Source organism: Zonotrichia albicollis, chromosome 26 (assembly GCF_047830755.1).
Source record: "Zonotrichia albicollis isolate bZonAlb1 chromosome 26, bZonAlb1.hap1, whole genome shotgun sequence".
Classification (NCBI taxonomy): Eukaryota; Metazoa; Chordata; class Aves; order Passeriformes; family Passerellidae; genus Zonotrichia; species Zonotrichia albicollis.
This window is the reverse complement of record NC_133844.1, coordinates 5,231,212-5,248,066: the sequence shown is the minus strand read 5'-3', so window position 1 is coordinate 5,248,066 and position 16,855 is coordinate 5,231,212. Positions and strand designations below refer to the sequence as shown.

The following is a 16,855-nucleotide window of genomic DNA, read 5'->3' as shown; positions in this document are numbered from 1 at the left end:
AGTTTTTTCACGAGGCGTCAGCAGCTCTTAATGCTGTACGAAACTGTGAATCCTGCCTGGAGCAGCCTGTCAGTGCTCCAGGCTGCAGCTGCAGCTTCTCCCAGGGTGTGGGGCCGGCTGTGCCCCCCAAAATCTGCTCGGAGTGTTGGGAACAAACAGCTGGAAGCGCAACCTCGGCTGTGGTACCACCCCAGCAGCTCTTTGGGGTGGGAAATACAGCAAATCCCAGCTGGAGGGTGCAGAAATCCTGCAAGACCTTGAGTTTCGCCCTGACCTGGTTTTTAGCTGCAAAAGATCCGTCTGGAGAGCCCCAAATGTTGATTAGCTCAGCGCTGGGGCGAAGGGAGCTGGGCTTGTGCGAGGAGTTTGCGTTTTACAGGAGCACACACGGCTCCTTCTGGGTTTAAATATTTATGAGCTGAGCGACGGCTCCCTGGAGCTCTGCAGCCCTATCGATGGCAGGGTGAGCTGTGGCAGGTGGCTGATTCCAGGGCTGGGACACGGCATCCAGCTGGGGCAGAGAATTCCTGCATGCAATGGAATTTCCAGAGCCCCCCAAACTCCTGGTTTCAGACAGCCCCCGCTGCTTTGGCAGGGCAGGGGATGGAAGGTGCAAAAATGTTCTTTTTTTTTGCTTGGTTTAGACCTTTCCTTCTGGTGGCAGCTGTTCCCCAGGCTCTGCTCCCCACCAGTGTGGTGGCACATCCCAATGTGTGTCCCCACTGTTCCCCCACCAAGGTTGGGTTCTGCCATTTTTTCAAAGTTCTGGTTGAAGATTTCTCCTGGCTCCAGTTGGATACTGAGCCTGTAAATTCCATTTTTTCTAGACCTTTCCTTCTGGTGGCAGCTGTTCCCCAGGCTCTGCTCCCCACCAGTGTGGTGGCACATCCCAATGTGTCCTTTTGTCCCCACTGTTCCCCCACCAGGGTTAGGTTCTGCCATTTTTGCAAAGTTCTGGTTGAAGATTTCTCCTGGCTCCAGTTGGATGCTGAGCCTGTAAATTCCATTTTTTCGGAGCTGCCACCTCCCTCCCTGGCTGCTGATGGGCCATGGGGTGTTTGGAGCAGCTGTCCTGAGCAAGGAGACCCCTCACAGCCACATCCAGGCAGCCAAACTGCAGCATTTGGGATTTTAGAGAAGCAAAACAGAGGAGTGACCCTTGCTGCTCCCCCTGGTGAATCCATGGATGGATCCAGCACATGGTGGGAGCCTGGAGCCCACTCCCTGCCAGGAGCCAGCGCTCTGCTGGCTCTGCCAGGAGCAAATCCCAGGCTGGACTCTGCCCCTGACGTGTGCAGGGTGCAGTGACGGGGAAGGAGGGACAGCCCCTTGCCCTGCCTCGCTCCAGAGCCTTGGCCACAGCCACCATGCCAGGGCACTCGGTGGCTGTGCCAGGCACTGCCCAGGGAGCTCAGACCCACAGGGAAGGCTCTTAGGCCAAGGGTGAGGAGCTTGGAGAGGGAATGGGAGCTGGGAGAGCCCCGCTGGGGCTGAGGGGAGGTGTCACTGTGGAACCTCTGTGTGTATTCCATGTTTTGTAGGGTGGCACGAGGAGGGCAGAGCTGGCACCGAGACATGGGGACAATGGGGTGACCAGGGACAGCTGTGTCCCACACCAGGACGCTGCTTGGCCAGCCCAGACCTCGCCTTCCCAAATCCCTTCTGCCCCCAGGGCGGGGAGGTGGCACCGAGCGGGGAGGGGGTGGCTTTGGGATGCGAGCCCGTATTTGGGGTGATCTCAGGGAATCCCTGTGCCCTCTCCCTGCAGAGCCTGCCAAGAGAAAGCGATGGAAAGCCCGGGGAAGGGCAGCCCTGCTGGGAAGATGACAGCCATGGCTCACAGCCTGTAAGTATCTGCTGCTGCTGCCTCCTCCCGCCCCTGCTCCTGGCGCTTCTCCCCCGGTCACTTTCTCCGGGGACTTTGCTCTTTGCTCCCATCCCACCCACGCCACAGCAACGCCTCCGTTCCCCGTGGATGAGCTGGAAAACGGCAGAGAAAAGGCAAAAAGGCAGGGTGCTGGCGCTGGGGGCTTTGGGAATGTGTGGTTTGGGGTTTTTGGGGTGTCCCCACGTCCTAAATCCGCTTTGTCCAGTGAGGGATGCATTGCCTTGGTCTGTGCCAGCCTTGCAGCCCCTTGCAAGGTGAACAATGCTGGATTTGGGGGGGCAGAGCCAGGAAAGCTGTAGAGGTTGCAGAGCATCCAAGGAGCATATGGAAAATTTGGTTTGGGTTTGGATTGCTCAATCCTGTCCCCAGTGAGGCTGGGCAGGGTCATGGCAGCACCTGGGAGGGGTGGAAATGCCCCTGGCTTTAAACTGGAATGTCATAAATTTTACTGGGGCTGGAGCAATGTCCACTCATATCTTGGGTATCCTGAGAGCTTCTTCATTGCTGGCTGTGGAGGAGGAGGAGGGAGGATGCTGTGGGGTAGAAAGGGGGCTTGGTGTGACCCCCAGAGCAGGATCATGGAGCTGGACAGATGGAATTCCTTGGGGACAGGTTCAAGAGGCTTAAACTGAGGACACAGTCTCCAGCTGCACCAAGGGAGATACAGGCTAGAATTAAGGAGGAAGTTTTTCACAGAAAGAGCGGTCAAATACTGGAATCATCCACCCAGGGAGGTGGTGGAGTCACCATCCCTCCATGTGTTTAAAAAAAGACTGGATGTGGCGCTTGGTGCCATGATCTAGTTGAGGTATTAGAACATGGGTTGGACTCGATGATCTTAAACGTCTCTTCCAACCTAGAAATTCTGTGATTCTGTGAAATTGGAGGGATGGGAGCGGGAAGCAAAAGGCCTTTTAATCACAGCCCTGGAGGGGATCACAGTGCTGAGGGAGGGGGATGGCACTGGCAGCTGTGCCACGCTGTGCCATTCCATGCCATGCCATGCCATGCCAAGCCGTGCCGCAGCTGGGGAACAGTCAGCTGAGACTCGTTGTCCTCCTCCCTGGCAGGAGAGGGGCTGTGTCGGTCCTTTCGCCGGCCGTGCCCTCCTCGGTGCCTCGGTAACCTTTTCTCCCGGGAAGGAGCGAGGCCCGTGGAGCTCGGCAGCAGCCGGAGCGTTCCGCCCGCGGGTGACAATCGCGCTTTTGTTTTGCCTGGCTGCCAGAGGGGCAGGCGGGAATTTGGCTGCCCAGAAAGCTGCCGGGAACCCTTTCTGCCACAATTAAGCACCTGCTACAAGAGAGCAAATAAGCCAAATCATGCGGCTGGCAAACAAGCTTTACGTGTTCCTTCCCCGTGACCCACTCCAAGGAGCAGAAATCTCCAGGCTCTGCGGCTCGGCTGCCGCAGCTCCCGGGGAAGCGATTCCATAGGAATTCCGGGAGCTGCCTCCAAACCCAAAAAGGGCTTTCCCCTCCCCACATTAGCGGCTCCATCTCCTTCTGCTATGGAGAGACAGATCCCCGTGCTGCGAGTTCGGTGAGGCTGGGGCCGGGCTGGGGGAGCCGTGCCGGGCCGGGCCGTGCTGTGCCGAGCCGGGCCAGCGCTGCGGCGCCGCATCAGTGCCGGGGCCTGATCCGAGATCAGCGATCAGAGCAGGCAGGGGGCCGAGCCTAGCGCGGGGATGGGCAGGGAGAGGCGGCTGAAAGGCCCGGGGATGGGCAGGGAGTGAAAGGCTGAAAGGCCCGGGGATGGGGAGAGAGAGAAAGGCTGAAAGGCTCGGGGATGGGCAGGGAGTGAAAGGCTGAAAGGTTCGGGGATGGGGAGAGAGAGAAAGGCTGAAAGGTTCGGGGATGGGCAGGGAGTGAAAGGCTGAAAGGCCCGAGGATGGGCAGAGAGAGAAAGGCTGAAAGGCCCGGGGATGGGCAGAGAGAGAAAGGCTGAAAGGCTCGGGGATGGGGAGAGAGAGAGAAAGGCTGAAAGGCTCTGGGATGGGGAGAAAGAGGCGGCTGAAAAGCCAGGGGATGGGCAGGGAGAAAGAGGCGGCTGAAAGGCTCAGAGATGGGCAGGGAGAAGCGGCTGAAATGCAGGGAGAGAAAGGCGGTTGAAAGGCCCGGTGATGAGGAGGGAGAGGCGGCTGAAAGGCTCGGGGATGGGCAGGGAGAGGCGGCTGAAAAGCTCAGGGATGGGCAGGGAGAAGCGGCTGAAATGCAGGGAGAGAAAGGCGGCTGAAAGGCCCGGGGATGAGGAGGGAGAGGCGGCTGAAAGGCCCGGGGATGGGCAGGGAGAGGCGGCTGAAAGGCCCGGGGATGGGCAGGGAGAGGCTGAAAGGCTCGGCAGGGATGGGCAGGCAGAAAGAGGCGGCTGAAAGGCCCGGCGGGGATGGAAGCGGCGATCACATGATGCGGATATGCGGGGTCAGAGCCGTGCCCGCGCCTTCCCGGCGGCCGCGCTGCAAAGATGACTCGGAGGTTTTTGGTGCCCCGAGGGTTCAGATTTCGGGGAGATGCCCTGGGGGCGAGGAGGGGACTGCAATAAGGAAAAAGGCAGGGGTGCAGCGTGTGGCCTGTGCTCGGAGGGCACACAGGGATGGAGCAGCTTTGCCTACCCCCCTTTCTGCGAGAAGCCCTGCGAGGGTTTGGGGGTGCTCCGGGGGGCCTGCGGGGCTTGTGAGGGGTCTCCTCCATCAGCAGCACCACACATGGCCCAGCTGGGAGCTGGCACCTCCCGAAATTTGGGGAGAGGGAAACGTCTCGGAGGGATGCAGGAGAGGGTGCACCCTTACTCCAGATCAGGATTGGGGGGCACTGGGGGGGGATTGGATGCAGAAGAAGGATGGAGGTGAGATTTAGGGGGGGTGAGGGTGTCACCCCCACTATGGATGTCACAGAGGAGGGAGGAGCAGGGGCAGGGTGGGGGTCTCATGCAGAGGGGGGGATAGGGATCCATGGAGTGCGGGATTGGGGGCCAGGATGGCAGGGTTTTAGGGGCAGGATGGGGGTCCCAAGGCAGAACTGGGGGCACAACAGAGCCCCCTGAGAGGGAGGTTTAGGGGCAGGATGGGGTCGCATGGAAGGCAGGATTGGGGGGCACAGAGGAGTCCCCTGCAAGGGAGAATTGAGGACACGATGGGACACGGGGGGGTCCGAAGGCAGAATTGACGGAGCCCCCTGCAAGGGAGGGTGAGAGGACATCACGGGGTCTCAAGGCGGATTTGGGGGGACATGTCAAAGCAGGGGCAGGACTTAGGGGGAGCATGGGGATCCCAGGGCAGGATGGGGGCCACAGCGGAGCCTCCTGCCAGGGACAAGCCGAGGGTCCCCGTGGGGGCAGGATGGGCCCGTACCCCCCCCGGGACCCCCCCGTGTCTGTGTGAGCCAATGCGCGGCCGCGGGGGGGGCTCGGGGCGGGGCCCGGCCGGGGCCGCTTGTTTTTTGTGAATGAAAGGCGGGGCGGCCGCGACTGCAGCGCGCAGGGCGGTGCGCGCAGGGCCGCGATCCGCGCACGGCTCCGCGCAGGGCTCCGCGCAGCGCAGCGGGCCGCGGATGCGGAGCTCGGGGCGGCCGAGGCGCCGCCATGGGCCCCCGCGGGCCCGGCCCTGAGCCGCGCAGCCGTGCCCAGCCGAGCCGCGCCAGCCGCGCCGTGGCCATGTCCGGAGGGGCGAGCCCGGCCCCGGCCCCTGGGAGCCGCCGCTTCGTCTGTGTTGGTGTGAGTACCGGGGAACCCCCCCCGCCCCCCGCTTCTGCTCCGCGCCCCGCTCCGCTCCGCGCATCCCGCCCGGCCCGGCCCGGCCCGGCCCGGCTCCGGACTGGGCACAGCGAGGGCCCGGCCCCTCCGCCGCGCCCCGCACCCCGGTCCGGGTGGCTCGAGTGCCCCTCGCCGTGTCCCGCAGCCCTCCCGGTGCTCTCCAGCCCCCTCGCCGTGTCCCGCAGCCCTCTCGGTGCTTCCGGTCCGCCTCGCAATGCCCTGCACCCCCAAGCTCCTTGCGGTGCCCCGCAGCCCCCATCCAGGTGCTCCGAGCACCCCCAAGCTCCCCGCGAAGCCCCGCACCCCCGATCGGGCTCTGCGAGCTCTCCCGAGCCTCCTTGCGGTGCCCCACACCCCCGGCCTAGGTCCTCCCCAGTCTCCTTGCCGTGTCCCGCACCCCCGATGCGGGTGCTGCCAGCACCCCCAACCTCCTCGTGATGCCTGGCCTGGGTCCTCCCCGACCTCCTCTCCATGCCCTGCACCCTCTCCCGGTGCTTCCTGTCCCCTTTGCATTGCCCCACAGCCCCGGTTCGGGTGCTCGGAACACCTCTGAGACCCCTTGCGATGCCCGCACCCGTTCCAGATCCTCCCGACCCCTCTGCGATGCCCGCACCCGCTCTCGGTGTTCCCCGACCCCTCTGCAATGCCCGCACCCTCTCCGGACCCTCCCGAGCCCCCTTGCAATGCCCGCACCCGCTCTCGGTGTTCCCCGACCCCTCTGCGATGCCCGCACCCTCTCCGGACCCTCCCGAGCCCCCTCCCGATGCCCGCACCCTCTCCCGGTGTTCCCTGACCCCTCTGCGATGCCCGCACCCTCTCCCGGTGTTCCCCGACCCCTCTGCGATGCCCCGCAGATGCTCCGAGCACCCCCTCGCCCCCTCTCATTTCCCCGCACCCCCAATCCGGCTGCTCCCCGCTCCCTCCCCGAACTCCCGCACCCTCTCCCGGTGCCCCCCGTGCCCTTTGCGGTGCCCCCGGTGCCCGCCGCATCCCCCGGGCCCGGCCGTGCTGCAGCCCCGCTCGGGGCCCCGTTCCTCCCGCACCGCCTCCCGCCGCGGCCTCCACAGCCCCGGCTGCTTCCGCTGCTTCCTCCCGCACCCCGCGGCTGCCCCGAGCCCCCCGTTATTTTTGGGCATCGCCGCCGTTTCGGGGCGGTTTGGCCCCGGTTTGGGGGTTCTCCTCCCCTGGCGGGGTGCGGGATGGAGGATTTGGAGCCTGGGGGTTGCTAAGCGACGGCTCCCGGGGTGATGGTGCAGTTGCCTTGGCAACCGCGGGCTGGGAGCCTGGAAGGAGCAATTTTGGGGTTCTCCTTGGGGGGGGTGTGGGTGTCAATTGGGTGCCCGTGGTTTGGGTGGGGGGTTTGGGCTGGAGCAGCCCTGCTCCTCTGGGAAGAGCTTTTCCTTTGGGGGCAACTCCAATCTCGGGTTATTTTTACTCTGCGGTGGATTTTGGAGCTGTTCTCAGGAGAAAAGTGATGGTGGGGAAGGTGAGGAGGGGGCTTCAGAAGGCTCAGCCCCTCCTGGGGTGGTGTTGTGGGTGAGGGGCTGTGACCCCCTCGCTGTGGGGCCAGCAGAGCTCCCCAATGACGTTCTGCTTTATTGAGAATTCTCTTTTTATCCCTGCTGCTGTCCCCCTCTTCCCCTCCTGACGGCAGGCACTGATCCCACAAGGATTTAGCCCTTAATTCCCATGAGGCACCAGACTTCCCGAGCTGGCTGGGCCGGGGGTGGGCTGAGCTCCCCACGAGGGACAAACATCCCAAGTGCCAGCTGCGCTTGTCATTCCTGTGCCTTCCCCCTCCATCCCAGCCAGCCCGGCTGACTCGGGAGCGCGCCTGGGCCTAAAAATAACCTGAGCAAAGCTCCTCAAGCACCCACACCCCCCCAGCGCGGAGATCTCCGCTCCCACAGAGCCCAGCTGATCCCTGCGAGGAGCAGGGCACAGGGGGTGCCAGCTGAGAGGGATGGAGATGCATTTTGAGGGGCTGATGGGGACGGAGCCCACCTGCCCTGCTGTGCTGGTTTGCAATGCCCTTCGGGATGAACCCCCTGCATCCCAAAGGATGGAGGGGGCACGGAATGCGGCGACAACCACTCAGAGAAGTTGTGCCCGGTGTGGCAGCGCTGGCACCCGAGGTGCCCTGGATTTGTGCCACCTGCCTTCGCCTCCAGCTGCCCCAGGTGTGCCCGGGGAGGCTGCGCAGCGAGGGAGGCGCTCGCTGCTCACATTGGGAAGTCCTTGCCAGGCTGCCGGTTCGGGGAGCTGTGGTCCCACGTGCGGGGCTCAGTTGCCATCGTTACCGGGTATTTTCGCTCACTGCGCTGGTGGTTTATTATAGCAGCTCGGGAGGCCGCTGCCAGGAGGGAGCAAGAGATCCCTGGCCTTGGGAAGTGCAGAGAAATTGGGATGTTGAGGTTTTTGTCCTTGTTATCCCAAGGGGAAGGAGATCTGTGCCCCTGGGAAGTTCAGAGAAATTGGGATGTTGAGGTTTTTGTCCTTGTTATCCCAAGGGGAAGGAGATCTGTGCCCCTGGGAAGTTCAGAGAAATTGGGATACGGGAGTTTTTGTCCTCCTTGATATCCCAAGGGGAAGGAGATCTGTGGCTTTAGGAAGTTGAGAGATATTTGGATGTGGGGTTTTTTGTCCTTCTTGTTATTCCAAGGGGGAACAGATCTGTGGCCCTGGGAAGTTCAGAGAAATTGGGATGTGGGGTTTTTTTTTGTCCTTCTTGATATCCCAAAGGAGAAGAGATTCCTGGCCTTGGGAAGGAAGTGCAGAGAAATTGGGATCTGGGGGTTTTTTGTCCTTCTCGTTATCCCAAGGGGGAAGAGATCCCTGGCCTTGGGAAGCTGAGAGAAATTGGGCTGTGGGGGTTTTTTGTCCTTTTTGCTATCCCTCAGTGCTATTCCCCCCTGGAAACCACATCAACCCTCAGGTTCCTGCTGTGATGAGTTAATTCTGGCTGATTTAGGCTCTGATTTGAGCAGGGAATGGGTGGCACACCTGGGCACACCTGGGTGCTGCTCATCAGCTTTGCAGCACCCACAGCACTGATGTCTCTCTCAGGAGAGCTCCTGGGAGCTCTCCCAATCCCTGTGGCTTCTGAGCCTCTGGGAAACCTAAAAACCTAAGGAGTTTCTTCTTGCTGCTCTTAGCTGGGAGCAAATATCCCCTTGGGAATGGGGTGGGAAAAGGAGGCCAGGTCAGTGTCCCCTGCCAGACAGCAGAGCCAGGCTGTGCCCGTGTGTGCACTCAGTCAGGCAGCTCTGGAAGCTTCTCTTGCAAATGCTGGAGATGAGAAAAGGAAGAGGAGGAAGGGAGAGGAAAAAAAAAGCTTCATCTCACATGAACAGGCATGAGCCGGGAGGGAGGAGGGCGCAATCCAACGCAGGCCATGTGTCTGACGTGGCACAGCAGCCACACTGCCACCAGCACATGAAATTTTAAAGGGGACTGGCGGGCACAGCGAGCTGGGGAGGGCTGGGCAGCTGCTGCAGAGCTTCCCCGAGCTGCCAGGGAGTGTCAGCATCCTCCTGCTTTGTGCTGCTCTAGAGGCACCCCTGGCTGGTCCTGGCTGTGTTTGCCGAGCCCTCGTTCCCCCCGCAGGTCCCAATTAATGGATTCTGACATGGATTATGAGAGGCCAAACGTAGAAACCATCAAGTGCGTCGTGGTCGGGGACAACGCGGTGGGCAAGACCCGGCTCATCTGTGCCCGTGCCTGCAACGCCACCTTGACCCAGTACCAGCTCCTCGCCACCCACGTGCCCACGGTGTGGGCCATCGACCAGTACCGCGTCTGCCAGGAGGTGAGGGCTGCCCTGGAGCCTGGGGGGGCTCACAGACACCCATGGGCACCCCGAGGAGGTGGGGTTGTGGCTGCCTGCCCGCCATGGTTTCTGTTTGTCTGCCCACCCTGCTGTTGTTGCTGTGAGGCTCAGGGATTGAGGAGCTGGATGGTTTCTGTTCCCCCAGGTGCTGGAGCGCTCCCGGGATGTGGTAGATGATGTCAGCGTGTCCTTGCGCCTCTGGGACACCTTTGGTGACCACCACAAGGACAGGCGCTTTGCCTACGGCAGGTGGGGATGGGCACAGCCTGGCACAGCTCCAGGCAGGGAGGGAGTCCCCAAACAGGACCCTGACCCCTGCCTTGTCCCCTCACAGGTCCGACGTCGTGGTTTTGTGCTTCTCCATCGCCAACCCCAACTCCCTGCACCATGTGAAGACCATGTGGTACCCGGAGATCAAACACTTCTGCCCCCGCGCCCCCGTCATCCTGGTGGGCTGCCAGCTCGACCTGCGCTACGCCGACCTGGAGGCCGTCAACCGGGCACGGCGACCCCTGGCCAGGTGGGACCCCGTGCCCTGGACACCTCCCTGCCTGCCCTCCTTATCTCAGGAGCTCTCTTCTGTCAGGGGGTAGGACGGTTGGGATGGACAGAGATGAGAGATCTCTGCAGCCAGGGCTTGGGACTTGTGGTTTATTGCAGAGGACGTGTGGTTTATTGCAGTCAGGCACAGCTCAGAGCAGGCCCGAGAGAAGAGAGGGGCAGAGAGGATGAGAGGCTAAGAGAGTAAGGGAGTAAAAAGGGTAAGAGAGTGAAGTTCCCATTCCAATACAGTAAATCTTCTGTGCTGAATATTCTAATTCTCACTAACCAATCTAGTACAAGATACAAATCCTACAGCATTTATATACAGCCTATAAGAATCATTACATTACCACACTGTGTTACATTTTAAATCCTAAAATCTCCTCTTTGGGCCCTTCTGCCAAGCTGCAGGGTCTGCTCTGACCCTTGGAGCTGTCTGCAAGCAGAGGGTGTTGTTCCATCAAAAGGGGATCACCTTCAGCCAGCTACACCATTGTTTTCCAGTTGTTCAGTATCTGAGGGATCTCAAAGCTTGCTTTCATTTCAATCTCACTTATAGTTTCCATATTCTCACAATCTTTTTCCAGACGATCATATTTATAAGGCTTTCCTGTTCCATCTTCCCCAACACTCCTCATTAATTATCTCCTATCTATTTCAGGCCAATCAAACCTAACGAGATCCTTCCCCCGGAGAAGGGCAGGGAGGTGGCCAAGGAGCTGGGGATCCCTTATTACGAGACGAGCGTGGTGGCCCAGTTCGGCGTCAAGGACGTCTTTGACAATGCCATCCGTGCCGCCCTCATCTCCCGCCGCCACCTGCAGTTCTGGAAGTCCCACCTGCGCAACGTGCAGCGGCCCCTGCTCCAAGCCCCCTTCCTGCCCCCCAAGCCCCCTCCTCCCATCATCATCGTCCCGGACCCCCCTTCCAACAACGAGGAGCGTCCGGCCCACCTCCTGGAGGACCCCCTGTGCGCGGACGTCATCCTGGTGCTGCAAGAGAAGATCAAAATCTACGCACACAAGATCTACCTCTCCACCTCCTCCTCCAAGTTCTACGACCTGTTCCTCATGGACCTGAGCGAGGAGGACCAGCAGAGCGGCGCGGGGCACGGCTTCGGGGCGGCCGTCACGGCGGCGGCCGAGCGGGTGCTGCACCAGGAGGAGAGGCACCACGGGCGGGATTTCCTCCTCAGGGCCGCCAGCTTTGACATCTGCGAGAGCGCCGAGGAGGCCGGACCCGGCCAGCGCAAACCGTGCCTTAGAGCCTCCACCAGTGACGGCATCCTGCGCGGCGACCGCTACGAGAACGGCGAGCGCGGGCTGCGGCGCGGCCGGAACCTCTCCTCGTGGAGCAGGGCCTTCACCAGCATCCAGGAGGAGATGGCCGAGGACCCGCTGACCTACAAGTCCAAGCTGATGGTGGTGGTGAAGATGGATGCGTCCATCCAGCCGGGGCCTTTCCGGGCCGTGCTGAAGTACCTGTACACGGGCGAGCTGGACGAGAACGAGCGGGACCTGATGCACATCGCCCACATCGCCGAGCTGCTCGAGGTGTTCGACCTGCGCATGATGGTGGCCAACATCCTCAACAACGAGGCGTTCATGAACCAGGAGATCACCAAAGCCTTCCACGTCCGGAGGACCAACCGCGTGAAGGAATGCCTGGCCAAGGGGACTTTCTCGGGTACGGCCCCGGGAGCAGCAGCCTGGGCCTTTTTGGGGGCTCACAGGGCGGGTGGGGGCTCGGAGCTCGTGGCTTTGCTCTGTGTGTGAGGGGGTGGCTGTGCCTTCCCAGGGTTTTTGGTCCTGAGCTCGTGGCTTTGCTCTGTGTGTGAGGGGGTGGCTGTGCCTTTCCCAGGGTTTTTGGTCCTGAGCTCCTGGCTTTGCTCTGTGTGTGAGGGGGTGGCTGTGCCTTCCCCAGGGTTTTTGGTCTGGAGCTCGTGGCTTTGCTCCGTGTGTGAGGAGGTGGCTGTGCCTCCCCCAGGGTTTTTGGTCTGGAGCTCCTGGCTTTGCTCCGTGTGTGAGGAGGTGGCTGTGCCTCCCCCAGGGTTTTTGGTCCTGAGCTCGTGGCTTTGCTCCGTGTGTGAGGAGGTGGCTGTGCCTCCCCCAGGGTTTTTGTCACACTTTGGGGATTTTTATCACCTTTTTTCCCCCCTGAGAAAGTGAGTGTGGAGCCCTTCCCCAGGGTTTCCTGCTCCCCAGTTGGTCCAGCAGCTCTGTTTATTTATGGAAGAGTTGCAGAAGCCGCTTCTTCCTCTCCCAGCCCAGATTTCACAGGGTCATCCTGATTTATGAGGAGCAAGTGCCCTTAGCAGGATTTCCCCAGCTTTGCAGTGAGCACCACGAGCCACCAGCACGAGGTGACATCCCAGGGGGACGTGAATGTCCCAACCTCCCTCTGGCTGGATTTGTTTCATGGAGATGGATCCTAATATGGTCAGGCTGTCCCTGTAGGGACAGATGTGTGGTGGCCCCCTGGGAAAAGCTGTGGAGAGCAAGATAAAAATGAGCGATATTTTAGGGAATGCTGGATAAAAATGAGCGAAATTTTAGGGAAAAATTTTTAGGAAATGTTGGATAAAAATGAGTGATATTTTAGGGAATGCTGGATGAAAATGAGCGATATTTTAGGGAAAAATTTTTGGGGAATACTGGATAAAAATGAGCAATATTTCAGGGAAAATTTTTTAGGGAATGCTGGGTAAACATGAGAAATATTTTAGGGAAAAATTTTTAGGGAATGCTGGATAAAAAGGAGTGATATTTTAGGGGAAATTTTTAGGGAATGCTGGATGAAAATGAATGAAATTTTAGGGAAAAATTTTTAGGGAATGTTGGATAAAAATGAGTGATATTTTAGGGAATGCTGGATGAAAATGAGCGATATTTTAGGGGAAAAATTCTTAGGGAATGCCGGATAAAAATGAGCGATATTTTATGGAATGCTGGATAAAAATGAGCGATATTTTAGGGAAAAAGTTTTAGGGAATGCTGGATAAAAAGGAGCAATATTTTAGGGAAAAATTTATAGGGAACACTGGATAACAATGAGCAATATTTTAGGGAATGCTGTTTAAAAATGAGCGATATTTTAGGGAAAAATTTCTAGGGAATGCTGGATAAAAATGAGCAATATTTTAGGGAATGCTGGATAAAAATGAGCGATATTTTAGGGAAAATTTCTAGGGAATGCTGGATAAAAATGAGCAATATTTTAGGGAATACTGGATAAAAATGAGCGATATTTTAGGGAATACTGGATAAAAATGAGCGATATTTCAGGGAATGCTGGATACAAATGAGCGATATTTCAGGGAATGCTGGATAAAAATGAGCGATATTTCAGGGATATGGCAGGCTCTGTCCCCTTCCCTCTGCTTCCCTCGTGTGAGGCGTTTGGTGGCTGAGCCCCAGGTGCCAGCAGCGCCCCTGTGCTTGTCCCCAGATGTCACCTTCGTGCTGGATGACGGTGCTATCAGTGCCCACAAGCCCCTGCTCATCTCCAGCTGCGACTGGATGGCCGCCATGTTCGGCGGCCCCTTCGTGGAGAGCTCCACCAACGAGGTGAGGAGAGCGCCCCGGGTGGGTGGCACGGCTGGGGAGGTGACAGCGTGTGCCAGGAGGTGACAATGCGTGTGTCTGGCAGGTGGCACTCCCTCACACCAGCAAGAGCTGCATGCGGGCGGTGCTGGAGTACCTGTACACGGGGCAGTTCAGCTCCAGCCCTGACCTGGACGACATGAAGCTCATCATCCTCGCCAACCGCCTCTGCCTGCCACACCTGGTGGCTCTCACAGGTCAGTCTGGGTGGCTGCAGCGTGGCAGGGTGGCTGTCACCCTGTCCCAGCCACCCCCTGAGCCCGTGTGTCCCCCCCCCTGTGCAGAGCAGTACACGGTCACCGGGCTGATGGAGGCGGCGCAGATGATGGTGGACATCGATGGGGACGTGCTCGTGTTCCTGGAGCTGGCTCAGGTAGGGCAGGGGCCTGGGCTGCAGGGCTGAGGGTGCTCAGGGTGACACAGAGGGGTCTGAAAAGGCTTGGGGTGACACAGAGGGGTCTGGAAAGGCTTGGGGTGACACAGAGAGGGGTCTGGCAGGGCTGGGGGTGCTCCAGGTGACACACAGAGGAGTCTGGCAGGGCTTGGGGTGACACAGAGAGGGTTCTGGCAGGGCTAGGGGTGCTCAAGGTGACACAGAGAGGGGTCTGGAAGGGCAGGAGGTGACACAGAGGAGTCTGGAAGGACAGGGGGTGACACAGATAGGGGTCTGTCAGTGCTGGAGTCTTCCAGGTGACACACAGAGGGGTGTGGAAGGGCTTGGGGTGACACTCAGAGTGGTCTGGCATGGCTGGGGATGCCCAACGTGACACAGAGAGGAGTCTGGAAGGGCAGGAGGTGACACAAAGAGGGGTCTGTCAGTGCTGGGGGTGCTCCAGGTGACACAGAGGGGTCTGGCAGGGCTTGGGGTGACACATAGAGGGATCTGGTAGGGTAGGAGGTGACACACAGAGGGGTCTGGCAGGTCTGGAAGGGCAGGAGGTGACATAGAGAGGCATCTGGCAGGGCAAGTGGTGCTCCAGGTGACACACAGAGGTGTCTGGCAAGGCTGGGGGTGACACACAGAGGGGTCTGGCAGGGCTAGGGGTGCTCAAGGTGACACACAGAGGGGTCTGATAGGGCAGAAGGTGACACAGAGAGAGATCTGGCAGGGTAAAAGGTGCTCCAGGTGACACACAGAGAGGTCTGGAAGGGCAGGAGGTGACACAGAGAGGGGTCTGGCAGTGCTGGGTGTGCTCAAGGTGACACACAGAAGGGTCTGGAAAGGCAGAGGTGACACACAGAGGGGTCTGATAGGGCAGAAGGTGACACAGAGGGGGATCTGGCAGGGTAAGAGGTGCTCCAGGTGACACACAGGGGTCTGGCAAGGCAGGAGGTGACACAGAGGGGTCTGGCAGGGCTGGAGATGACACACAGAGGGGTGTGGTAGGGCAGGAGGTGCTCCAGGTGACACACAGAGAAGTCTGGCAGGGCTAGGTGTGCTCCAGGTGACACAGAGAGAGGTCTGGAAGGGCTTGGGGTGACACAGAGGGGTCTGGCAGGGCTGGGAGTGTTCCAGGTGACACACAGAGGGGTCTGACAGTGCTGGGGATGCTCCAGGTGACACACAGAGGGGTGGTCTGGCAGCCCCAGGAGCTGGCCAACCATGCCTGTCCATGGAGCAATGAGGTGGAGCCCTGGTGCTGGCCCTTCTGGTGGCCCTGAGCTGGTGTCCCATCCCTCCCCAGTTCCACTGCGCCTACCAGCTGGCCGACTGGTGCCTGCACCACATCTGCACCAACTACAACAACGTCTGCCGCAAGTTCCCCCGCGACATGAAGGCCATGTCGGGAGGTGAGTGCCGGCCGGGGGGAGGTGGCACAGGGGGAGGTGACACAGGGGGAGGTGACACAGGGGGAGGTGCCAGCAGCGCCCTCACGCCCCCGTGTGCCCGCAGAGAACCAGGAGTACTTCGAGAAGCACCGCTGGCCGCCGGTGTGGTACCTGAAGGAGGAGGATCACTACCAGCGGGCGAAGAAGGAGCGGGAGAAGGAAGACTACCTCCACCTCAAACGGCAGCCCAAGAGGCGCTGGCTCTTCTGGAACGCCTCCTCCTCCCCTTCTTCCTCTCCTTCATCGTCGGCAGCCACAGCCTCCTCTTCCTCCTCCTCCTCCTCCTCCTCGGCTGTGGTTTGAGAGCCCCGGAGAAGACGGGGAGCAGGAGGAGGAGGAGGAGGAGGAGGAGGAAGGGTGGATGCCCTGCCCCAGCGCCTGAGGAGCAGCACCGGCCCCGCACGGAGGGGCGGCCGCTGGGCCGGAGGAAGGGCGGGATCCCTGCCCGGCTCTCCCCGCGGCAGGAGCGGCACAGCCCGAGCAGCAGCAGCAGCAGCAGCAGGAACTGGCGTCTACAGCAGCACCGGGGCTGTGCTGTGGTTTCATCTCATGGGGAATTTCCGTTGGAAATCGGTTTTGTTTTTCGGAGCATCGTCAGCATGAGGAGGAAGAAGATGAGGATAAAAGAAGAAACACATCCAGCTTCCACTTTGATTTGGAACCAGAAGCTCTGGGATGTGGTTGGGGTGTCTGATGGCATCTCGCCACCTGGAGCCACCGTGGGGGTCCTGCCACCCCCCTGGACTCACAGCAGGGTCAGGCACAAGGCAGGGGACCCCGGTCCCCAAATGCCTCCAGGCACTGCAGGATTTCCCCTGCAAGTGGGGTCTGTCCTAATTCAGGGCATGGAGAGGACCAGAGTCCTCTCCTCCCTGTTCTTAACTCTCCAGTTTTGTTTAGACAGAAACTTAAAGCAAAAAAAAACCCCAAACCCAAACCCACTCCCTCAATCTGCCACACCAGAAACCAACCCCGAGCCCTGGGCTGGGGATTTTAGCCTGGAAGGCTCCATTGTAATAAATGGTATTTTAAAAGCCCGGCGTGGTCCCTGTGTGTGTGGGAGGAGCAGCTGGACAGGCACACCCCCCTGTGCCAGGCCGGGGTGATGCCATCCCCGCCTTGCAGCGCTCCTGGGACGGGCAGGGACAGCCAGGCCTGGCAGGACCCACCCCTGGTGCAGCACCAGGTGGATTTCCATCGGACTGACTCTGCCTGTCCCACCTGCAGGGCTGCCAGGGCTGCCAACCTCCCCAGCTGTGATGGGCAAAGCTCCTTGGGGCCCATCCCTGCCGAGGCTGCTGCTGGAGGAGCACCAGGGATGCTCCTGGAGGTGTCCCTTCCCACCCCACTCTGCTCCTCTGGCCCTTGGAGCCTCCCCTGTGCATGGCCGCCCTCAGCCTCGCTGCAGCAGCGAGG

At 60.1% G+C, this 16,855-nt stretch overlaps 1 protein-coding gene across 2 annotated transcripts; it reads left to right on the top strand.

The window, feature by feature from the left end:
• The first annotated feature begins 3,131 nt into the window (after positions 1-3,131).
• On the top strand, positions 3,132-16,473 carry RHOBTB2 (Rho related BTB domain containing 2). Of its 2 annotated transcripts, none has more exons than XM_074559025.1 (10): positions 3,132-3,427; positions 9,242-9,443; positions 9,610-9,713; positions 9,799-9,984; positions 10,669-11,693; positions 13,455-13,573; positions 13,656-13,806; positions 13,894-13,982; positions 15,295-15,400; positions 15,504-16,473. In XM_074559025.1, exons 1-10 carry the CDS (start codon positions 3,396-3,398, stop codon positions 15,740-15,742), a joined length of 2,253 nt encoding a protein of 750 aa, XP_074415126.1. In that variant the 5' UTR covers positions 3,132-3,395; the 3' UTR covers positions 15,743-16,473. The 2 variants fall into 2 exon arrangements, with proteins under 2 accessions (XP_074415126.1, XP_074415127.1); XM_074559026.1 differs by lacking the exon at positions 3,132-3,427 and adding an exon at positions 5,311-5,596.
• The last annotated feature ends 382 nt before the right edge of the window (positions 16,474-16,855 follow it).